The sequence below is a fragment of the Silurus aristotelis genome (genome assembly GCF_946808225.1).
Source record: "Silurus aristotelis genome assembly, chromosome: 28".
Classification (NCBI taxonomy): domain Eukaryota; kingdom Metazoa; phylum Chordata; class Actinopteri; order Siluriformes; family Siluridae; genus Silurus; species Silurus aristotelis.
The window spans coordinates 3,415,709-3,441,333 of NC_139601.1; the positions used below are offsets into that span (position 1 = coordinate 3,415,709).

Sequence of the window (25,625 nt, forward strand, 5' to 3'; positions counted from 1 at the left end):
GGTGGTAGCATCATGGTGTAGGGCTGCATGAGTACTGCTAGTATTGGGAGCTGCAGTTAATTGAGAGAAACATGTTTTCAACATGTACTGTGACATTCTGAAGAAGAACATAATGCCCACCCTTTAGAAACTGGGCAAAATAGCGGATTTCCAACATAATAAAGACCCCAAACACACCGCCAAGATGACAACTGCCTTGCTGACATTGAAGGTGAAGCTGATGGAGTGGCCAGGTATGTCTCCAGACCTGACCCCTATTGAGCACCTGTAGGGCATCCTCAAGCAGAATCTGGAGAAGCACCATGTGTCTAACATCCAGCAACTCTGTGATGTCATTATTAAAGATTGGAAGAGGATCCCAGCAACAACGAATTTCATGTCCGGGAGGATTACTCTTAAAATATATTCAAGTTTCATTTCTATGAGAAGATATACTAAAATTGTCACTTTAAATAGCTTTTACTAGAATTTAAATATATTATTTTATAAATATTCTATTGTTTTCTATTTTTACTATTTGTACACAGGACACAAGTGTGCTATAGCTGCAGTTACATCAGAGTAGCCATTGGAAAGTTTTAGGCCCCTGTGTGTGTGTGTGTGTGTGTGTGTGTGTGTGTGTGTGTGTGTGTGTGTGCGTGTGTGTTACCACTGTGTCCAGTAAAACAGTTAACATTTTTGCCCTTATGCCTCAGAGAACGTAGGCCGCTTAGTTACACCCGCCAAAAAACTGGAGGACACTCTCCGACTGGCTGAGCTGGTCATCGAGGTGCTACAGCAGAATGAGGAGCATCATGCAGAGGTGAGTTTCTTAGGAAAAAAAAAAAGACAAAAATACTTTGTATATAATCACAAAAGTACAAAAACGTATGCACATACACGAAATGTCCTGGCTATAAATCAGAACATTTCTATATACACATTGATACACGACTGTACCTGTTACTATTCAATTAAATTAGGAATTAAAGAGGATTTTCCTAAGTTGCATTACCATTGAGTTTCAGGTATTTTGTGGAAATTGCACAACTTTTCCGATTGAGAAATCCTGAAAAAGGTTTTGAAATGTCTATAAGACTGGGTCGTTTTGTATTTTGCAATATAAGTTTAATGTAATTTAGATTTCTTGTGTTATCAGTTGACTTTAACCAGTAAAATAGCAACTGAGGACAGAAGATATAAATTAGCAAGACACAACAGTGCTCATGTTTTGCATCTGATATTTTAAATGTAGCAAAGATTTTAACATTTATTAATCAGATTAAAGAAGACAATGTGTAAACTCACCTCACCTTTACCTCAGCTAGCTAACAGCAGGATGATGTCCACTTTAACTTACACACACGCTCAGAGTAAATAGTTTAACCTAGGAAGCATATAAATACAATCTCACATAAACACAGTGTGTGTAATGCTAATAGCTGCATGTATCATTTCAAACATTACATAGCAATAATATCAAGTCAACATTTTTTAGGAATTTAGATCCTTAAAGCTGTCTTAGTGGAAAGTAGAAATTCTTTTAAAGTATACTAATATTACTAATAATACTATATATGTCTTATAAATGCACTTGCAAGGAAGTAATTGTACTTAGTTACTTAAAATAAAGCTCAAGGCACTATTCAATGACTTGTCCGAAGAATCTTTTTATCGAAATGTGTGTAAATTTAAAAAGAATAATAATAATAATAATAAAAAAAAGAAAATGTTCCTGGTTTCCTCCAGAGTGAATGCACCCTTGTCTCACTGCATCCTTCAATACAAGAGACATTTGATTCCTTTAAAGTCTTCAAACTTGATACTGAATATGATTTGTTAACTGATTTGTACCATAATCCACAGCTGCATGCGTACAGTTAGTGCAAAATCAATCAGAGTGTTCCTGAAGGTTCACATCACTATTCGGGTCGTTGTTACTAAAATCGAAATGGTTACATGATTACATGTTTGAAGTGCTGTGAACCTTCAGACCTCGCTAAACTTTAACCAGTTAGAGCTTTTATTTATAACGCCAGAATCATGATCTCTACAATTCAAGTCATCTTTTCATTTCTTATTTATTTTTACAAAAATATGGCTTAAACAAAAGTGTATGCATGACAAAATATATATAACTTATAACTGTCACCTTGCATTGGGAAAACCTGCAGGTCCGATACCATGGACGGAAGGAAAAAATAGTTTCATGATCCTGCCATTTTTGAGCTCTGGATGCACGAACAAACTATAACGAGACACTTTTGGTTTAATGAAACATCAGGAGAAGATCGTTGAATCATTTGGACTCTAAAAATTCGTGCTCCCTTTCATGCTCATTAGGGGTGTGATGGTTGTATCGACTTTATATTATGCACACTTAAGAAAAAACTCGTTATTTGCTGTTGTAGAGATCTAGACGTGACCTTTTGAATGAATGTACATTGCTAAAAAAAAATAGGTAAAAAAAAAATTTCTACTTATTGACTTATATGTTTGCTTATTGATTTTATTTCTCTGTTTAATTTTTTTTTAAATAAATAAATAAAACTTTCTATTTAAATGCAGTTGAATACCACCAAACTACTATATCAGTCAAAAATCTGATAAATGATCACAACATTAATTAATGATAAAGGTCTAATCATTAATGCTGGACTTTTAATATTGGTTCACCCCCTAACGGCTTTAAACCTCATTATTACTGAAAACTGCTTTTATTAGGAGAAGAAATAGAAGGCCATTGCACTTAAAGTCACAAACATGATTGTGAATTACAGACGTGATCAGTAACCTTAATTGTGTTCTCTCGCTGTTTGTCATGTTGCCTGGACACATGCGAAAGGGTAAAGAGGTATGTTAAAAGGTCTAAGGAGGAGCCCCTCATAACCCCCTTCAAACCTTCTCTCCTTACCCATGTCTTCCTCTTGCATGCCCAGTACGTTTCTAGCCTTGGATAAAGGGTTTATATCCACCCTCCTCTCCTACCCCCTCTCCGACCTCACCCTCTTCTATATAGAAGTAACTCCTGCTGTATTCCAGGGCATTAACTAAACTGCTTGCGTGGGCACGAGTGCCAGACGGACGGCTGCTTCTCCTGCCCTGAAGCGGCTCCTGACGAGCTCCTCTGAAAATGAACTCAAACTCATTTTCATAGACGTCGTCTTGCACAAGCCTCCTCCCCACATTTGCTCTGGACAGTAAAATTGCAAGTGTTGAATTCTCATCCTGTAACCAATTCCAGCTTAACAGGCAAATATAAATCCGATTCTATAGGAGAGAAATCAATGCTGCAGATTTTATTGTGTTCTACTGCTCCAACCTGGTGCAGCTCATCACCATGATGTAATCATCTACCAGTACTAACTCTGGATTTAACTTCATTTATTGATATATGTGCATCAGGTGATCAGCAGACCATGCACAAGCTGGTGTGTTTTTTATTTTATTTTATTTTTTACTTTTATTTCTTTTAAAAGGAACGCAGAATAAATGACCCCTTACATAACCCTTTCATTCCTCCGACATGCAAGACATGTCGTGACATTCCTATCAGCAGCAGAGCAATCCCGGTCTCGTCATTTCAACCGAATCAGACAAATTAATTCATATTTATTCGTTTTCAATAGAAGCTGCAAATTGAAATATTGTGGAGCTGGAGACTGAATCTGCTGCACGATGGGAATTTTTCTAAACCAAAAAGGCATTTCTGGGGTGCATGCACATACACATTCATGTAAAAAAAAAGGGTGTGTGCGCAGTAGCATTTCACCGTTGTTCTCCTACTCTGCAGAAGCATGTAACGTGTGTTTAAACTGTTAACACGTTTAACTTGAAAGGAGACATTTCTACACATTTCCTCACTCTTTGAAAATCTCACTTTCAGTCTCTATGGGCCAACAGAAGTGTGTGTCTGTTGTGTGTGTGTGTGTGTGTGTGTGTGTGTGTGTGTGTGTGTGTGTGTGTGTGTGTGTGTGTGTGTGTGTAGGTGTGTGTGTGTGTGTGTGCAGCTTGCCTGAAGCTGTGACTGCCTGTGTTATAGCTGTGTCAAAGCTGTCATAGATCTTCAGGGATTAATAAAATATGGCACAAGTTGTACAAAGTGAGACATAGAGGCTGTTTATAGATCTTTGGGGACTAATGTACTGATATGTACTGATCCCAAATGAAAAATTCGCTTTTGCTATTAGAAGCATACTGTTATAAGATAATCCACTGAATATTGATTAGTATCTTTTATCCATCATCATACATCGTGCTCTTTGCAGGCGTTCGCATGGTGGTCTGACCTCATGGTGGAACATGCGGAGACGTTTCTGTCCCTCTACGCTGTGGACATGGATGCAGCTCTGGAAGTCCAGCCTCCGGACAGCTGGGACAGTTTTCCTCTTTTCCAGCTGCTCAACGATTATCTGCGGCTCGACTGTAAGAACTGTTTTTTGTCTGGTTATGCCAGTCCTTATTTCGGGTGTATTGACTGGTATATTGGACAAACTGAAAACAGATAAAGATTCACATTACAGAGTTAAATATTCTTTCCATTTTTTTTATTTACATAAAACTTTGACACTTTTATTACTTTTGTGAAGGCTTGATAGGGCTGGGATTAAACCCATAATCTTCTGCGCAGTATCCCAAAGTTTTATTTGCATACCTACCATAGATGTAAAGGCACTTTGCGGGATCTTCAGAGTAATATTCTTGTAACTAAATCCAGATTGATGCATTAAACCAAAAATTTAACTTAGTCTTGTTCTTTAGTTATATTCTCCATTTCTTAAGTACTTTTGCATACTACATTTTTTTTATCCACTATAACATTGCAGGAATGTTCACAAGGATTTATGCTTTAAAATCCCATTTTTATCCATTTCATGTTCACACCAAAAAATGTAAAGCTTTGGGGGAATACTTATGCAACACGAAGGATAAAGAATAAACTATTGAATTAAAATTGAAATTTCAAATGGAAATGTCCATCATGTGTAGGGTTAATAATATCTCCTACATTAATGGTGGATGTGGCGTAGGAAAGCACGGACGCCTGGAGGCCATCTTACATCACTAATGAACTGGAATGAACAGGGAGCTGTCCGTGGTGCTGAGCACAGCCGCGTCGTCCACTCTAGCACTAATTATAATGGCAGCATTTTTGCACAGCTTGACAGGTTGTTGTCTGGTAACGTGCTCTTGGTATGAAACAGTGGTGTGTGGAAACAAGAGGGATGAGAAAACGATGGGGAGTGATTAGTTTTTTAGTTTGTTGATTAAAAAAACAAACATAAGAGAAGTATGAAAACAGACAAACGCTATTTGAATATTTCAAAGTCTCGTTCGGATCAAAAGAATTTCAGAGGCGGTGTTAAATTAATGACTTCTGGATGATCCCTAGTCATTTATCTAAAGTGATATAAATAATTTGTCAGTTGATACTTTATCTGATCGAACAAGAAATACAGACCCAATTGTAACCTTAAGTCATGGAGTCGTCAATAGAGAACAGTTGTATATCTGTTCAGCTGTAAAAAACACCACTTGCATTCTCAACCTCAGTATTTGCTGTATCTGGAATGTCACTGCGCTTTAGCCCATAGCTCTCTTGGCTCAGCTACCAGGCAGGGCGATGAACAAGACACGGTTCAAGCTGCTAATGATGACTAAAACAGAGCATCCTGGTCGTACGCTCGCGGACACACGGCCAAGTGGACAACCAATGCAGCTCAAGTGGATAATTGGTAGAGAGCATTCAGGGGAAGCAAACAAACATGGCACCTACTGTGCATGATTGACTATTAGTTAAACAAGAAAGAAACTAACAGAGAGAGAGAATTAAGGCTGTTTTGTGTTTCCTTATTCCAAACACTGTAGCGAACATTTATTTATTGTTATTTTTTTTATTGATTTAATTCCATTTCAATCAGAAAACATTTTGGATTTTTAAAAACGGTGATCTCCTCTATAGATAACCTGTGTAATGGGAAATTCCACAAGCACCTCCAGGATCTTTACGCGCCACTAGTGGTGAGATACGTGGACTTGATGGAGTCCTCCATCGCCCAGTCTATACACCGGGGCTTCGAGCGTGAGTCTTGGGAGCCTGTTAAGTAAGAAGCCTTTCTATGTTGTATTTTTATCTGAACTTGATAAGATCCACTTTGTATCTCAATAACCCACTTGTATTTTATACACTCAAGTAAATGTGCTGGTTTGCATGTACTGTTATTTTTTTATCCCTCACAGTATCCTGACACCTCATGCCTTCTACCTGTTTAAAATCTATTTTATTTTATTTTCCATATCAGTCTTAACATGCTCTCTTACTGTTGTTGTCATTTCCTGTGTATATCTTGATCATATTTTTTTATTTTATGTAAAGTCACACTGTGCGATTTGATCTCACTTCACACTGCTTTCTTTTTTTTATTTCTGCTCATCCACAACATTCTTCTCTTGTCTTGTCTGTCTTTTATCACAGGAGTTTAACAAGTAATCTTCCCAATGTCAGCCTTCCAATTGTGAACCTCCAAATGCCCAAAGTTCCAAATCTACCGGTGTCAGTTAATCTGCCCCCAGTGCAAATACCACTCTTTTCCACCCCCAGCTGGATGACAGCCATATCGGATGCAGAGTGTGTATCCAGAGTTTCTGATTCATGCGAACGTGGCCTTGGGATAACAACAACTATCAAATAAAAAAAAACAGCCATTCAATCGACTTATTTAATACATTTATTTCCATATTGCATTGAGTTATGATTTAAATATCCAATCATAGTTATGTCTATGTTTATGCCAAGGCAACAGCATGGGAACCTAGTTTTAGTACCATAGAGTTGGTTAAATGATGTTTACCTTCATTTCCTGCTCCAAAGAGGAAAAAATAAAGAAAAAAAGAATGGTTATGAAAAACACACTAAGTGGACAAAAGTTTTTGGAGATTGGTATGTGTTTTTAAAGCATCCTATTCCACATTTAGTGGCTCTTTGCTGTTATAATAACCTCCACTCTTCAGGGAAGATGTTCAACTAGATTTTAGAGCATGTTTGTGGAGATTCATTCAGCCACAATGGTGTTAGTAAAGTCAGGCACTGATGTAATGAAGGTGAGGAGACCTGAAGTGCAGTCAGAATTCCAATTCACCACAAAGGTGTTCAATAGTGTTGAGGTCAAAGCTCTATAGCAGGAGATCTTCCACTCCATCCCATGTAAAGCATATCTTCATGGCGCACAGGGGCATTGTCATGCTGAGACAGGTTTGGATTTCCTAGGGAAAAAGCGTAAGATATATGTACTGATAACACGTCCAAAGACATCCGATACAATTGTGTGCCTCCATCTTTGTGGTAAAAGTTTGGTGTAGACCACATATGGCTGGAAAAGTCCGGTGTCCCAACACTTTTGTCCATATAGTGAATTTGGATGTTTATGCACTCCAGCTACACTTTCCCTTTTTTGTTCCTTTAACACCTGTAGCTTACAGACAGATCACTCTTATCTGCTTATGACCCTGTTTGGTTTGGGGACAAAAAATGGTGTTGTATGGTTTTAGTTCTGGAAGGTTAAGGGTTCATGCTTGCTATAGAGGTTTTATTTGGAACTAGTATGTGTGTGTGTGTGGGGGGGGGGGCATCCTGGAAAAGACCTTTCACAAATTCTGAGACTTCTTAAGCAAGTTTGACAATATTTAAAATCAATTTCTTCACAAATTTTAATATATATATTTTTTTTTAACTGAGATAAAAAAAACTGAAGGAAAAAAAATACAGATTTTTACTCATTTCTTCAAAAAAAGAAAACCAGGAATTTTCTAGATTACCATACACACACATTTAGGCTCCTTGACTATCCTTTTTAATTTTAACCCCATGCCCCTCGTTACTGTGTGCTGGTCTGAGGCTGTGCGCTCTGACTGTGTGTATGTGGTGATTTGTGTAGTAACGGATCAGGGACGTCTGAGGATCTGTTCTGGAAACTAGACGCTCTTCAGACGTTTATCAGAGACCTGCACTGGCCTGAGGAGGAGTTTGCTAAACACCTGGAGATGAGACTGAAACTCATGTCCAGCGATATGATCGAGTCCTGTGTGAAGAGGTCAGAACTGTGACCACTTGGTGTGTCATTGGCACTAATTTGGTCAACCTGACTTACGTTCACTGTGTCTCTCTCTCTCTCTCTCTCTCTCTCTCTCTCTCTCTCTCTCTCTCTCTCTGTGTGTCTCTCTCTCTTTCCCTCTCTCAGGACGAGGGTGGCATTCGAAGTGAAGCTGCAGAAGAGCAGTCGGTCCACAGACTTCCGCGTCCCTCAGTCCATCTGCACCATGTTTAACGTCATGGTGGACGCCAGGGCTCAGTCTGCCAAACTGTGTGCCATGGAGCTCGGCCAAGAGGTAAAACACACACACACACACACACACACACACACACTGCTCTTTTATCCCTTATATTCCTTCCTTACTTCCATCCTTATTTTCCATCATTCTTTTCTTATTTCCCACCTCCCTCAATAATTTTACTCCTTTCTTACTTAGAATTAAAAAATAAAGACATCAATAAGCAATATTAATTATGATTTTCTTTCCCTCATTTCATACTTTTTGTTCTTTTCATCCATTTATTCTTCCTTCCTTCTCTCTAGCCCTTCAGTATTTCCCTCCTTCTTTCCTTCCTATACTAGCCACCTTTCTCCCTTTTATTCTATTTTCTTTTCCCTTTCCATGACTCCTACTCCTTACTCCCATCCATACTTTTTGTTCCTTCCTTCCTTCCTTCCTTCCTTCCTTCCTTCCTTCCTTCCTTCCTTCTTTCCTTCCTTCCTTCCTTCCTTCCTTCCTTCCTCCCTCCCTCCCTCCCTTCCTTCCTTTCTCCTTTCCTTTCTGCCTGCCTGCCTTCCTCCCTCTCTCCCTCCCATCCATACTTTTTGTTTCTTTATTGTTTTTGTCCTTCCTCTCTTTCATACTTTTTGTTCTTAAATTCCTTCCTTCATTTCTTCCAAACGTTTCCTTCCTTCCTTCCTTCCTTCCTTCCTTCCTTCCTTCCTTCCTTCCTTCCTTCCTTCCTTCCTTCCTCTTCCTTCCTTCCTTCCTTCCTTCCTTCCTTCCTTCCTTCCTTCCGTCCGTCCGTCCGGCCGTCCGTCCATTTACTTCCTTCCCTCCCTCCTTATTTTACTCATTACTTATATACAAATTTTTACTTCTTTACTTTTCCTTCTTTCTGTTCTTTCTTTCGTTCCTTCCACTGAGGACGATTTTGTGTTAGCTTCACTCATGCACAGCATATAGATCACTCATCACTCCATACTTTTTTATTAGTAAGAGCTAATGGGTTTGATCTTCTCTCAGTGGAGTTTGTAAGAAATCCTTCATCTGCACTATGGATTATTTTATTCCTGTTTCTTTTATAAATACTCAGTATTTAGTATCATATTTTAAAAACCTGATATTGTTTAATGGAAGTTCTCACGTCACGTTTTTTCACCATGAAACGTGTCTCCTCTGTCTTCTCCTCCTTGTAAAAGTTTGGGTAAGTGTGGTTTGACAATTCAATTGAGTTCTCACTCCCAGTTCCCAAATGTATAATTAGCGATCGTAGCAGTTTTCCCCGTTTCTCTGACACTCAGACGATTGTTTTGATTCCATTACCATATGTGATATCTGCTTCTGAATATACATGTGTTAGAGCTGAGAGCCCTCACATCGCCGCCACATCTCCAGACAGGTAATAATTATCTGAACTGAATTAATTACCCAGAAGCCCTCTTCACAACGAGTGAGGAGACAAAGAGATATAGTTTACACGTTTGCCCTGGGGTGGAAAATCTCCCATCAGCCCCTTCAGTGTTTAAGAGCAGTGAGGGTGAAGGGGGACAGCGTGTTCCTGCTCCACATATTGTACCACGTGCACATTGGTGTGAATGGATTAATACGAGTCATTATGATGAATAATAATTGTAATTTTTCTGTGCAGAGACAATATCACTCTCAAATCGACAACCTCATCGAGGAGACGGTGAAGGAAATGATTACTTTACTGGTGGCAAAGGTAAAAAAAAAAAAAACCCGTCAACTAATTTATCACTAGTATTCATACCATTATTCATACATAGACAGATAGAGGTATAGACAGACAAGCAGATGGATGGATGGATGGATGGATGGATGGATGGATGGATGGATGGATGGATGGATGGATGGATAGACATACATACAAACAGACGTACATACATACATACATACATAGTGTTGTACACAGACAGACGGACGGACAGACAGACAGACAGACAGACAGACAGACAGACAGACAGACAGACAGACAGACAGACAGATAGATAGACATACATACAAACATACGTACATACATACATACATACATACATACATACATAGTGTTGTACACAGACAGACAGACAGACAGACAGACAGACAGACAGACAGACAGACAGACAGACAGACAGATAGATAGATAGATAGATAGATAGATAGATAGATAGATAGATAGATAGATAGATAGATAGAGAATGGAGTGTTTTATATTTAAATTCATGATTCCTGTGTATTTCTCTTTTCCTCCTATCTACAGTTTGTGGTGATTTTAGAGAGCGTTCTAGCCAAACTGTCTCGTTATGATGAGGGGACGCTCTTCTCATCCTTCCTCTCGTTTACTGTAAGAACGTTTACTGGAAAGCTATCACACCCTATACACATCAGATGTTTTATTTAAAAGAAACAAAAAATGGTCCAAGCGGAGACATGATGCTGATCCTTGCATGAACTGAATGCACAAGGCTTTCATTTATTTGTTTGTTTACTCATTTGTTCCTTCCTTCCTTCATTTGTTTATTGATTTTGCTTTCTTCCATGCCATCTTTCATTAACTGATTACTATTTATTAATGACAATAAATATTTTAGCTCCAGTTTATACACAGTACTGTATGCCATAAGTTGCCTTTATAACTTTCTAAAGAGGCAAGTAATTAGTGTGTTTTAATTCATTGGAAGCTGCTAATAAGACCAACGTGCTTTGAAAAATCTTAGAGATCACAGAATCTCCGCACAGTACTGCATATTAGTTATAACTTTGTTCACTCACATACCACTTGCAAATTAAAAGTAATACGCCGACCAGGCATTACATTACGACATAACATTATAACCAGTGAAGTGAATAACACTGATTATCTTTTCATCATGGAACCTGCTAGTGGGTGTAAAGTATTAGGCAGCAAGTGAACATTTTGTCCTTAATGTTGACGTGTTAGAAGCAGAAAAAATGGGCAAGCGTAAGGATTTAAGTTCGACAAGGGCCAAATTGTGGGATGTTCCCGGCCTGCAGTGGTCAGTATCAATCAAAAGTGGTCCAAGGAAGGAACAGTGGTGAAGCGGTGACAGGGTCACGGGTGACCAAGGCACATTAATGCACATAGGGATCGAAAGGCTGGTCCGTGTGATCAGATCCAACAGACGAGCTCCTTTAGCTCACATTGCTGAAGAAGTTGATGTTGTTAATGCTCAACAAGTCAGAACTGTTTTGGCAGCAAAAGGGGGACCGACACAATATTAGGCAGGTGGTCATAAAGTGAGGCCTGGTTGGTGTATCTCTAAAAAAGATTTGTGGGATTTAATTATAATCAAGGAGACAGAAACTGATCAGTTCACTGGGCCTTCAGCATCAGTGTGGTCATAACTCTCGTTTTTCTCTCCATCGCAGGTCAAAGCTGCCTCAAAATATGTGGATGTACCTGTGAGTGAACTCTTTTCATTCTACATGATCCAACGCCTTTTCAAATGTGTCCGTTATCTGTCATCCCATCAGCAATACCATTACAGCATGCATCAAGCTCATCCCTGATTAGTGTTGCTGTTTGCATTCTTTCCTGCCGGATTGCGGACTCGTTATTATGAGCCGACAGTCTGTTGGCAGCGGCGAGGTCTACAGATGGCCGTCTCTTACCTCCAAATGGCCATTCATATGTATGCGAGGAGAGCGGCATGGCCAGCAATGTGGCCCTCTCTCTCTCTCTCTTTCTGTGTTTCTCCATCTCTCTCTCTGCTTCTCCATCTCTCTCTCTCTCTCACTGTTTCTCCATCTCTCTCTGCCTGTTTCTCCATCTCTCTCTGTCTGTTTTTCCATCTCTCTCTCTCTCTCTCTCTCTCTCTCTCTCTCTCTCTCTCTCTCTCTCTCTCTCTCTCTCTCGGCTGGCAGACACTGCAATGTGTGTGTTGTGCAACAAACGCGTGAGCCTGCCGTGGGCTCCGACTCGTTACATCCTGCGTTCGCATCACGCCGCTTCCTTTAATTCCCATCAATGCCCTCTCTCATTCTCTCTCTCTCTCTCTCTCTCTCTCTCTCTCTCTCTCTCTCATTTTCTCGCTTTCCCTTTCTTTCCCGTGCCCTCGGGGTGAAAAAGCTTTGTGTTTCCATGGTAATTGTTTGCTTAATGCACAAAATAAAATTACGAATGAGAGAAAAAACACACACACACACACACACACACACACACACACACACACACACACACACACACACACACACACACACACAGAGTGCTCATTTGCACCCTCGAAAGTATCTGCCGAGGTGCGAACTAAGTTCAATTTGCAGCGACTGACAATTACCAATTCTGATGACCTTCTGATGCCTGCTGGCAGAAGAGAGACATTTCATTTAGCGTGGAGACGAAGCGAACAAAAGAGTTCGCCGTTCGTCTCGTTTTGGACCTCGCTTCTCTTAACACCTCCCGAGTCATATTTTTTCTGTATTTGATAATATTACTTTGTTCTTTTTTTTTTTTCTTCACAGATCATGACAGCTCATTTCACTGAACTTGAACACTTACTATTTATTATGTTACACTTATTTATTTATTTATTTATTTATTTGACCTTTATATCATCTTTTGTATCACCTTTCTCTGTGTGTTCTTCACAGAAACCGGGCATGGATGTAGCCGACGCCTACGTGACGTTCCTCCGCCACTCTCAGGACATCTTGCGGGATAAGGTCAATGAGGAGATGTACATAGAAAGATTATTTGATGTAAGTAAAATGCTGCTTTACCTCCTCCTCTAGAAAAAAAAAAGGAGGAGGAAGTCCTGTAAAATGTGACATGACAACCAGCTAGGAGGGATAGGTCACGTTTTGAGACCTACGTCTTCCTCTTTCTCTTCCTCTCTTCCACTTTTGTTCTTTAAAGCTGCCTTTTTAAGTGTCTCTTTGCTCTTTGACTGAGTCTGCGGCTATTTTTTTCCCCTCCCTTTCGCTCTGTGTGCTCTTACTGTTCGCTTTTAAACCTTTACTCTCCGGTTTGCTGCCCTGTGAGAAAATAAAACAGCAAGCTTTTGTAATTTTGCTCTTTTTGCTCCTTTCTCTGTTTTGCCTGATGAGTTTTCGGGAATACGAACGAATATGACGCGAGACGAGTCATTGTTAGAAAGGAGATCTAAAGCAACAGTTTTCGAATGAGTGTTAGTCGATCAGCCGAAATATGACCGATGGCTGATGTTTGCTTTTTTAGCTTTGCACTGGAGCTCTGGAGTTAATAAAATCATTTTCACCAAGCTAGCAGACCTGTAGGTCATCACAGGGTAGCATATCACACCTACAGGTCAGAACAGCAGTCTCAACTTTGCGATTTGCATCCTGGTTACATATGGACTCATTTGTCAACCATTTATGGTTTAGTCATAGCAGTTTACGAGGTATCAGGAAGTTTCGAGACTATTTTTGTAACACGGCAACAGATAGCAGCACAAGGCTGCACACACACACACACACACACACACACACACACACACACACACACACACACACAGTCACAGGGAGCACCGACCTTCATAGGTCAGTGTGCCAAAAGACATCGTCCTGTGTACATCGGGAGCTGTGCAACTGGTGCTATTCTGACCACGTGCGCACCCTCCTCATGTGAGTTTCTCGCCGAAAACATGATCCCACTTCCGCACCCACCCTATTTGCCAGATTTGGCTCCTGTGGACTGTACCCTCTTCCCAAAAATGAAGATCCAGCTCAAACACCGTTCTGACACCATTACAGAGATCCAGCGCAAATCGCAGAAGCTTCGGAAATAAGAATTCTGGACACGTTTCAGAAGCAGCAGGAATGCTGAGAGCTGTATTGCTGTGCAAGGGGACTACTGTAAACTTTTTGATACCACCTCATATACATTTTTTGCTTACTACAGGAGGAGACTCCTGAAAACAATGCTCTTTTGCTGTTTCAGATGAAAGTTTTAGACAAAAAACTGAAAAGCCATTCGCTGATGGGGAAAGGACACAGGACATAAATCACCCGTGAAAAGAAAGTGGACCACAGTGGACTTTTGTTTAGTAAACTGATGCTCTATGCACAGTTGAGAGCAAAGTTAACCAATATTTATCCAATATTACACTCCATAGAGCCGTTCATATCAGTCAGTTCATCTACATATGACCATAAAAACATCTGGCTGTTTTTTTTTTGTTTTGTTTTTTACCAGAGATCAACATAGAGAGTTAATTACTATACTAAGGTTACTTCTATTTCCTATACTGTTTATTTATTTATTTTTTATCACTTTCTGCTATGGCGGTTGTGATTTTACAACGTTCAGGTACATTGTGGATTTTTGTTCTTACCTATAGATGGCAGGAGATTGGGTTCCAGTGCAGAGCTGAAGAAGCAAAGTTCAAAAACTAACACTAAACACTGACAAATTGACCAAATGAACTTGGAGCAGTGGTTCAAATATGATTACCATTTTAAAGGCCATGCTATTGAGCTGTATATCTTGATTATTAGAATAAACAATGTAATTCAAATACACAGAACAAAAACATTCTCGTTAGCCAGCTGAAAAAAGAAATGACCAAAGAATAAAGAGAAAAATTCAGACAAAAGGTCAAGGGTGCTTCCTCATTTTCTGGCCCGGAGTAAATCTCCAGTTAAGGAGAAGACGCGGTGAGGGGAGAAAGAAAGAGAAACCCTTTAGACCTTTGGCTTATTGTCTTAAGGGCTTAAGGAAAGAGATAGAATGAGGTAAACGAGAAGGGAGGGACGGAGGGCGGGAAAGCGTTGAGAACACTGTCTGAAACGATGACCAGAGCCGTCCTCTTGCGCCTAATCCTTTGTCATGCGTGTGGACCGGTTTGTCGGGTGCAGCCATGTTTACTTAAAACCTGCGCTATCGGTTCAGGAACGCTGATCTGGGGTCAGCGCTTCAAAACTAAAATGCTGTCTTTAAGACCTGTTGTGCGCGCTGGAATACAGCGGCGCAAATAGATTTGCGGTTGGCCATAAATGCAAACATCAGCTCAAGTCTACTGGCTGTGTGGCTTTTTAGGAATTAGGGATGCATCGATACACATGCACATGATCCAGAGCATCAACAAACATGCTAGATAGAGCTATGTCTTTGGTCAGGTGTCCCTGGTTTATATACTGACCATAAAAAGCACAAATGCACAAGTGTAGTAGGCTACTGGAAATAAAGTGTATTAGCCAGTTACTTCGACGAGACAAAAGTCTTCTACCGCAATAATATCTCTATGACATCATCATAGTATAACGGTTGGCTACGATTTCAGCATATACATCAAAACATTTTTTGAAATACATCAAAAGGCTAAACATGGGGAAAAATAGTAAATTTTGAAATGACTTAATCTTACTGAGTTATTCTCAATAAATAAATACAATTTTATAGGTTTAGATAGATTTCACATTTCAACTATTTCAAATTACAGTGTGCACTCATTATTATTAATATTCCTTTATTTAGAAAATTATGATAATGGGAAAATAAGCTAGTATTTTCCTCGCCTCGCATACCACATGGTATCAGGTGTCCGTATCAGAGCTCTATTTGACGACTAATAGCTGATACCCGAATCATTATTGATGCATCCCTAATCTAGAGTCGTTTTCTTCTTCTCTGCTGAAACCTGTCTGAGATTTCTCTTAGAGTCGCTTCTCCTTTTCTTTATTCTTCTCTGAGCAATCTGTGCTGTTTTGAAAGAAAAAAAAGAGGGAAAAAAACCCTCTAACGTGTTGCTTATGTATTGCTATGTGCGTCTGCCGAACAAACCAAAACAAACTAGAAAAGAGAAATCACTCTTTATATTCCCATCCTTTCTTTGTTTCCCTCTCGCTGTGCCTGTCTCATTGCATTTCCTTTGTTTTGTTTTTCCTCCACTTGCTCTCTCTCTCTCTTTCTCTCTCTCTCTCTCTTTCTCTCTCTCTCTCTCTCTCTCGCTCCACCTGAATCAAAGTGGAACTTATCCTTCCTGTTGAGTTGTTTTTATCACATTATCTCGAGTGGCATGATTCAGAGTCGACTAATCTTCCTGTGTACATCTACTAGCATGACCCGCCTCCTTGGAGAATTCCCCTCATACATGCATTCGCAGACATCCAGCCATCTTCTTCACTCAAGTCCTCCACCCCATCTTATGCCCGAGCCCCCCCGCAGACCCCCCGCCCCTCAAAAAGCCCCCCCTCTGACCCCAGATGGGTATGCAGGGCACATGGTTGGCTCCTTTCCCCACCTGCTGAAGTGGCTATGCCAGAAGAGAGTGCAACAAACAGGCCAAGCAATCTAAAACACACTCTCACACACACACAAAACACACACTCACACCTTCACATGCACAACCATATCACCATTTTCCCTCTCAATATCATGCCATATTATTTTTTTTTTTACTTTGATTACATTGTTTACATTTCTAATTACAGGCACACTTCAGTGATTGATTGATTGATTGGTTGATTGATTGATTGATTGATTGAAGTTTGCAGATGACATTACGTGACATTACGTGTAACTATGAACAGATCATAATAATCACTATTTCTTGCTCATCAATGATCGGAAATTGCCACTTGCTTTGAAAAGAATACACTTCATGATGCCATCCTGCATCAGATCTAACCATCACTGATTATTTTTCTAGAACAGCACATCCACGAGTGTTAAAACCTTCACACAGTAAGTCAATTATCCTCATTGGTACAGATTTTGCTATAGATGTGTCATTTCTGCCGTTTCATTTAAAGCCTGAATAACAAATCAGTGTCATAATATAATCCCATGGGAGTGATTTCATGTTTATTTCCCTTCATCCATCATGGTGTTTTGAAACCCCCTGGACACTAAAGTATGATTGGCCCCTTTGATTCCCCTTCTGATTTTTTTTTTTCTGTCTTAAAAAAATTCCCTGCTAATCGTCCTTGTGGGAGGGTCTGATTTAACCAAATGTTTAGATCGTACTGGAGCAGGCACCGAGTGCGTGTTTGGCGGAGGTTAATTGGGGTCAAGGATGAGGGTTTCTCACCAGCATGCAACACAATAAGATTACAATCCTTGCCGTCCTTCCTGCTATTTTATAATAGTATTTTGTTAGAAATGGCCATATGGGCTTGTGTGTGTGTGTCGAACACAACACCGGTTACACAGCAGTTTAAGGATCGTTAATGTTTCGGTTTACGGGAGTCTTAATGTGTTGATTAGACGAGGGGTCAGAAATAAAACACTTTACGGGAGGCTGTTATGGGAAAACAACGAAAGATATGGCGGTGTGATGCCGTGTTTGTATACTTTCTATCCATTCGTAGTTGCATTTGATGTTGTGGAATGTCAATGTAACAATTTGTACATGTGGATATGTATGATCGATTTTGTTATTTAGATTTAGATCTATCAATTCAATCTATTTCATCATTAGCAACGTCACTTCCTCTTGATGAATTCAATATGGAGTGAAAATTATTTCAGAAATGATTGTAAAACCAGTATGCAGTTATTTCCTATAGCCTGAAGCTTGAGGCTACTAAACTTTATAATCAGAGACAAACAGATAGACAGAGGATGTAAAGGGAGGGGTGAGGGAATTTATTAAATTTTTGCCTTCGGTCATTCCTGCTAGACCTTTAAAGAGTGGTGGTAGAAAGTGGGATTAACATGAGCGCTCATCTGTCTGATTCAGCCTGAGCTCAGAGATCATTGATTAAAAAAGTCCTGGTGTTGTTGCATATATACGTGTGTGTGTGTGTGTGTGTGTGTGGGTTTGAGCTCAGAGACTCAGGCATTTACAGATATGCCATGGGATTACACGGGTCAATTATACCCTTAATCTGCCTTTCTAGAGGGTGGGATTACAGATGGACGCCATTGATTATATTTCAGGCGACCTTGGTAGATGCTGAATGAGTTCCCGAGTCTACAGAGCTACTGCTTGTTGTTGGATTCACACCATTTCACTGTCTGTTAGCACTTTGCAGTCACGACCCGCTGACCTGTACGGTTTTATCAATTCGGCCTGAAGTAAGATCCACTCGAGCCCTTGTTCTAGAGGTCTTTGGTTTGGAATTATTAAGTGCTCAAAACTGTAGATTAATAAAAATTTGACCCCTGATCTAAAAAGCTAGCTATTGTTATTTACTCTGACATAGTCTACTGCAGATCTATTCTTCTTTACAATTAAGCAAATCAAGACATAAGTGAGTGGAAATGTATGTTTTAAAAAAAAAAAGGAAAAGAGGTAGAGAGCTACCAGGTACTGGCATGGTTATTGTTCCAAACATGTTAAAAGGTTTTTCTCTGTTCCAAACAGAGGCAGCGCCGCCGCTCTAAGCTGCTTAGGTTTCCAATAATTATAGGAGCTGGCTTTCTGGAGGTTTTTTCCCTCTAGTTCTCAGCATGCTAAGTGTAGACCTGGTGGGTTAATGCTACAGTGCAAACGGGCACTAATTTTGAATGACAAGAAAATATATATTTATAGTGTGTGATTGCATTATTGGGGTCAATTGGGCTTTCAAAACAGAACATTTCACCAACCACTTTGCTTTCCATCCCTCCCTCTCTCTCTCTCTCTCTCTCTCTCTCTCTCTCTCTCTCTCTCTCTCTCTCTCTCTCTCTCTCTCTCTCTCTCTCTCTCTTTCTCTCTCTCTCTCTCTCTCTCTCTCTCTCTCTCACTCCATGATGTAAACCAAGGTATGGTGGTATTTGTTTGATTAACTCGTCTGACAGGAGTGACAGCTGCTAGCGGGTGCGCGTATACTAGAGTCTCAGCGCGGGTCCGCCTTTGTACATCTGTCAGCACGGAGGCAGGGGGATTCGGAGGGAGAAAAGAGACAAATTGGTCCCAAAAGGCAGGCCATTCACCTTCGGCTCACCCCCTCCGCCCCCCGCCCTCCCTCGGCCCATTCAGGTGCTCTGCGGGATTCTCAAGTACTCGCTGGCTTATTCCATTTTGCCCCCCCCCTCCCCTCCCCTCTCTCTTCGCCCCTCCCGACCCCATTCAAGACTGAACCCCAGAAGTGTTGCGCTCCTCATTCGGCTGCGTCTCAATCCGCCTCTAAGCGTTCCTTTGTGAGCACTTTGCACACGGCTTCTTACTCACAACCCCCCTAACCCCCCCCCCCCCCCCCCCGTCCTTTCCTTCTTTCTTTCCATGTTTTTTTTTTCACTCTCGCTCCTCTTTTTCGCTCATTGTGTGTTTACTCAATGACACAGACGTGGGCTATAATTCCCAGCGTTTAGTTCATCCCAACAAGCTCCTTCTCTTTCTCTGAGCATGTTTTGGTGAAGAGAGCTCTGTTTGCATACTGTTATCCATTTAGTGAACAGGCTCTTGTGCATAAGAACGGAGTCTACTGGAGGTCCAATAGTAGTGGGGCTTTTTTTTTTTTTTTTTTTTTCTTCAGCTGTAGATCAACAAGCTAAAAAACTCTAGTGACACAATTTCCAAAAAAAAAGAAGCAAAAAGCGCTTCCTTTAAAATGCTTGTTAAAATATCAAAAGGGTTTATAAATTAAACTGTTTGTGCCGTGTGCCCCCCCCCCCCACACACACACACACACACCACCACCACCACCACCCAAGCCTGTCTGTGTGCCCAAAAGATTAAGCCGCCCTTTACAGACGTAGCGCTAGCCTGAGCAGAAACATTGAAGGCTTGTTGCACTTAAGGCTCCAACGAGGCATGCAAACCTCCACTTTGTACAAGCCGCTCAATCAAAAGCAGTTTGAACCCCACATGCTTGCTGAGCCTACAACTTCTCTTCAATCCTGCCATTCAATGGGGACCTCTTTTTTTTGGAGGGAGAAAGAGAGAGAAGAGGAGGGACGAAAGACGTGAAAAAGAAAACGGCAACGAGAACGAAGAATTTGATTGCCAACAATGGCACAACGAAGGAACATGTTTAGGGCCGTGCGTTTCCTGTGAAAAGTTTGCCTCTGGGTCAGGATGTCCCACTGTGGCGATAGAGAGAGAGAGAGAGAGACACATGAGCTTGTCGGTGTGAGTTACCATGGTAATTGAGTTCCATCGTCAATGGACCTCCTCTCAGGGGCCAGAAAGCACACAATAATAGGCCAACAGCGGCTGTGAACAGCGAGCAGGTAGGATTAGCCCGTCCCTTTGTCCTAAGAGCATAATGTCTTGTAGTCAGTTTTAAAGAGTCCTCTGCACTGGGGGGCCTGATTCAGCTCTGAGCCTGAGCTCAGTGACAAAAAAGATGGTGGAGAAGAAAAGCAGATAGGCTTGAGCTTCGATCCTTGGTCCAGTCTCACACCGGTTTCCGTGCATCAATGTTTTTTTTGTTTTTTTTTTACGCCACTGATTTTACAAAGACAAGGAATTCTGACTCAGTCTTTCTCGAGCTTTCCAGCAACCTGTCATTTCGCATTAGCATCAACACTAGCAGCAATCTTCATTCCATCCCTCCCGCTAATTGCAGACACAGCTGGGTCCCAGCGGGAGAGCTTCTCGAGCCACGTTGGCTGTAGAGAGCGAGCCGAACTCAGACACACGCTCTAAACTCATACTCACATACGCACTCTAACTCATTCAAACACATGCATTACCACCAGTAAGGGCAGAAAGAGGCAGAGTCACAGGTTGCTTGTAATCCCCCTGTACCCCCCACCGAGTCTCCACCTCCTCCACCTTTACAAAATTCCTGCTTTTACTACAAAAGAGGGATTTTTTTTGTATAAAGGACAAAGAAAAGGCCTGATCCGAATCCTTACTGACTCCCACTGCCTAGATTCAGGTGTGCTTAGGGTTAGTTAAAGTAGCATACATGTGCATGTGTGTACTGAATGGGTGTGGAGGGGCGTGCAGCCTCACGCTGAATTCAGTTTGTTGCCCCCTGCTAGGCACCATGGCTTCCTGTAACATGTCAAAGGCTGGAGTGTGAACGCAGATTCGCTTGAAAACTGGGTGTTTTTCTGCTGCATGTATGTGGTGTTGCAGGGGGCAGGAGGTCGCACAACCATTCAACACTCCCTTCAAGAGGTGTGGGGGGCCTGCAGATGTTCATGTGTGTGCACGTTTTGGTAAAGCCCAACACACACACACACACACACACATGCGCACATGCACGCATAAATCCTAATATCAGATGGAACTCATTAGATGATCACAGTTTTTTTTTTCCATATCCGTTTCATTACGTATTCAGAGGCACGGTACTCTTGTTTCGACTGGCGGACGCTGCCAGCTTCCCGCTGCTTCATATCCAAAAAGTGGCGCAGTACATAATGCCCTCCGAGAGAGACTTCTGTTCCTTTCGTCATAGCAGAACAAAGTGCCACAACCAGCACTGTTCATTTTGCAAGCAAGACCAGGCCTGTTTTACCATTCGTTTGCCTATTCATCTTTTACGATCATTCGAAACCTCAAAAGTCCGATATGAACTTCCCATCGGTACCTGCGATGAATATCGAATGATCCTAACAATCGTCTGACACAACGATACAATGCTATATGACACCATCACATTAAGTGTCGCCATTTCGTTCCGTGTAAGCAAATGATGCACCGTAATCAAGCAGAAGGTGTACAAGAATACGAAAGACTGGGTAAATAATATGTGAAATAGAGAGCAATCACATGAAAGGGGAAGACAGAGTGTGTGATAGAGGCAGAGAGAGAGAGAAAAAGAGAGAGTATGTGCGAGTTGTGAAGTTGTCCAGGCCTGGCCTCTCTGTGGGGGTCTATCACGGACCGGCTGCCCGAGCGTTCACAGGCACACAGCACTCCCAGATTAACACCGAGCCCTGACTCCCCCACACACACACACACACACAGCGCAACTAAGACACCACAGAGCCCCCCGACACACAACCAAAGCTCCTTCAGATCCTCAACCTCTTCATGTCACCACTTCTTGTAGAATATCGCATTCACTACAAACTATAGAGCCACACATAGCGGAGGTTCGCTTCTCGACTGAAAACAGGAACATGAGGAGATTGTGTTTGTCTGGAAGGTGAAGGACCTGTCAAGTATTTTATACTGAAAGTGCTAAGCACCAGATAATCCATGTAAACCCCCAGTCATCCAAAATATGCTTGCATGTTGCATAAATACACGGGAGATCATGTGGCTAATGAGAATTGATTCAAACGAAAGCAATGGTACCTGGGTTTCTAGTTTCAGGCTTATTTTCCACTAATTTAACAGATGACCAAAATGGTTAAATCATGAAAAAGACTCTCAGTAAAGCATGCAGAAATTGCATTATCGTGCTCGACAAGAAAAATTATTTTATTAATTGGTCATTTTGCAGAGGTGTAAGCACTAAAAAACTGACTAAAAGTCACCAATTCCTGTATGACTTGAGTAAAAGTCTGATTGTAGAAGTACTTGAGTATTTGACTCATATAGTGTCGTCATGTAGTGACAAAAACATTAGATCATTTTAGTGACTTAGTTCTATGTATGTCGTTCATTAAAATGAATGAACCTTTTTTTCGAGGCCTTTAGTTCATTTCATTCCTTCGATCAGAAATAAAATCAAACGATATATATGATATATATATATATATATATATATATATATATATATATATATATATATATATATATATATATATAATCAGATCCCCAACACGTCTACATACGACAGCTTTGTCTATAGATCCAATAATAAAAATATGACAATGCAGCTAGGGCTAATTGCATTGCATTGTGTAGCGTAAATGGAAATCACATTAAAAAAAGACCGAACGACTCGGACGAGAGGACTCGTGAGATGAACTACAAAGTAATTTGAGATAACGTAAAACCAAATAATCAGAGCTGACTGTGATTTGATGCACCTCTCAGTTTTAAAGAGGGTCTATATTTTTATTAAAATCTTTGGACTGAAAATGAGGCCAGCAGAGCTAAAAAAAATAAAGTCACTCAGAGGCAGCAGATCTGGGAAACGGAGTGTTGAGTCTTAATGACATCTTTAACAGAGGTGCAAAATGTAACGTAACGCTCACTGTCAATGAAAATATAATGGAGTAAAAAGTATATATATTGAATCATAAATGTAGTAGAGTTGAGTAGAGTAACAAAGTAGTCGAGTGGCAATAACTTACAAACTTGGGTCAACTGACAGTTGAAACAGTGACCACAAAACAGTAAAGGTAACAATTTTGCTGCATTTTTTAAACAATATTGTTTTAAACTTCTGAACAGGTTGCACAAAAACCTTTTTTTTGTATTACAATCTTGCTAGCCTACACCTCAACAAACCTTTGGGTTACACTGGTCAAACTTGCAGAGATACCACAAGTCATCGACAGAATTTTGCTAGCAAACTTGTAGCCAAAGTGGAACGCACAGTAACTTTTTATTGGCAAGATTGAAGGTAATTTGTTCCGAGAAAACGTATGTAAGATACGTTGGACACGCAGCTGGGATGAGCGTATCTCTCGCCCTGTGAGATGCCCCGCTCTCCCTTCCGGTTTTCTAACAAAACACAGCTCACTTTGCTCTTTTATGCCCTTAGTGATTTGACTCCGAGAACATGGCTCAACAGCTCAATCAGGACCAATCAATTAGTTTTCAGCTCAGAACCTCCCCACAGTCCAACATCTGCAACCCGAAAGCCAAGAGCGCGACGGGTTTAATAGTTGCCTTGAGTACGTTTCAGGGCTAGGACGAAAGGATTGTTCGGTAATGTGAGGACAACGTGATTGCCTTTCCTCTATTTAAACAAAAAGGAGTGGAAAGTGATGAGTGTATGCTAACAGGGGGTGATAGCTGACTGAGCATGTCTCTCAGCCTATGACCACGAGCAGCAGAACCAGATTGTGGGCTTCCATCGTGTCAATTAGTAATATGCTGAAAGGAAAAGTTCTTCTCTGCCTAAGCTTTTGGTACAATAATGTTTAAAAGACAGCTGAAGCTTCAGTCAAGTGTGGGTTTATGTGACCTTAGGCTAAAAATAGTAATTTTGTAATACAGACTTGTTTAGATTTTGCTAAAGCTTTGGTCCAAAAGTATTTGTTTCCAAAATCTTAATCCAGGATGCCTTACGTGTTGACTAAATCTTTGATTTAGGGTTAATTAAGAATCAGTTAAAGCTTCAGAGTCTAATAAAGATTTGGTTTAGTATGGTTGAAGAGTTGACTAAAGCTTTTGTCCAAAGTGGTGAATGAAATCTTTGGTCCAGAATTGCTTAAGAACTGACTATAGATTTGGTCCATGATGTTTGAAGATTCGAATGAATTTGTGTTGTTTGAGATTCAGGGTTGTTACCTGTAGCTTTGGTACAGAGTGTTTTAAGAGTTGATTAATATATGGGTCCATGGTTTTTAAATTCAAATTTCATTCAGTCAAGCATTAACTGAAGGTTTATGAAACAGCTGAAGCATTAGATTGTTTCCAGCTTTGTTTAGCTTTGTTTCTTTGCTGTTTAAGTTTTGCCTGAAGCTTTGGTCTAGGATTGATTAATAGTTGATTAAACCATTGGGTCCTGGGATGCTTAGGAATCTGCTAAAGATTTGGTCTATAGCTTCTGATCAATTGGGTGCTTGTGCGCTTCTTGTAACCAGACAATAGTAGCTTCTTCTTCTTCTGTTTGTCGTGTTCAAATATGTTGCAATGTGCACTTATGTTCGTGTGTCTTGTTGGAAAAAACTGTATTTGTGTTTCAGCAATGGTACACTAGTACGATGAATCTTCTGGGCACCTGGCTAACAGACCGCATGGACCTGCAGCTTCACCTGTACCAGCTGAAAATCCTCATTCGAATTGTAAAGGTAATCCATATTTATCACATATAGTGGAGCGCAAATGTTTGAGATTACTGATGATCCAAACAATGTTTGGAGAATATGAATTGATTAAAGAAATCACTTATTAAGAAATATCTGTGAAACAACCTAAAACACTGAATGGCTTTGGTTTATAAATTGCTATAATTTACTTTCTGTCCGAAGTGTATGCAGACTTACAGTGAACTGTGTATACAAGTAGAGCCACTTCCACTTACGAATAACGGGGATAAACTCTGACTTCCCTCTGTAAGATCACCTCTGCTGCTAAATCTTGCAGCGTGATCTCTGGGTAGCAGCAGGAGCAGGACCTTGTAGTATGGCATCACATGTTTATTTCTGTCCTGTGAAGCCACCAGCCAGGCTTCACTTCCTCTGTTACATAAACCTGAAGGACACCTACAACTACACAGACAAACAGGGCTGTTCGTTCTCTAAAAACAAACCAATGCTGGTTAAGGCTCAGGGTATTTTTTTTTTTTATGTCGAAAATCTCACTATTATTAATACATTATGTATTGGAAGTTTTACTTTTAAATGAGATTAGTCCTATTTTTTTTCATTTTGGTGGATTCACTATGGACTGTTTATTTTAGAT

The 25,625-nt window shown here is 40.6% G+C and overlaps 1 protein-coding gene and 1 long non-coding RNA gene across 4 annotated transcripts in view; one reads left to right on the plus strand and one right to left on the minus strand.

Moving 5' to 3' along the window:
• Positions 1–25,625, plus strand: part of cadpsa (Ca2+-dependent activator protein for secretion a) — a 117,079-nt gene that overhangs the window by 89,526 nt on the left and 1,928 nt on the right. For 2 of the 3 annotated variants that reach the window (XM_083534740.1, XM_083534741.1), the window contains exons 18-27: positions 696–802; positions 4,248–4,404; positions 5,942–6,083; positions 7,914–8,069; positions 8,217–8,364; positions 9,941–10,015; positions 10,553–10,636; positions 11,683–11,715; positions 12,904–13,011; positions 24,908–25,012. In XM_083534740.1, coding sequence (XP_083390866.1) covers positions 696–802; positions 4,248–4,404; positions 5,942–6,083; positions 7,914–8,069; positions 8,217–8,364; positions 9,941–10,015; positions 10,553–10,636; positions 11,683–11,715; positions 12,904–13,011; positions 24,908–25,012 — 1,115 coding nt within the window. Of the gene's footprint in view, positions 1–695; positions 803–4,247; positions 4,405–5,941; positions 6,084–6,454; positions 6,608–7,913; positions 8,070–8,216; positions 8,365–9,940; positions 10,016–10,552; positions 10,637–11,682; positions 11,716–12,903; positions 13,012–24,907; positions 25,013–25,625 lie in introns of all 3 variants that reach the window. The other variant, XM_083534739.1, reaches the window with a different exon arrangement.
• LOC310722365 lies at positions 649–1,399 on the minus strand. Its single transcript, XR_014532342.1, has 3 exons — positions 1,293–1,399; positions 995–1,048; positions 649–772 (listed from the first exon to the last, which is right to left on the minus strand). It is a non-coding gene; the product is annotated as an uncharacterized lncRNA (long non-coding RNA).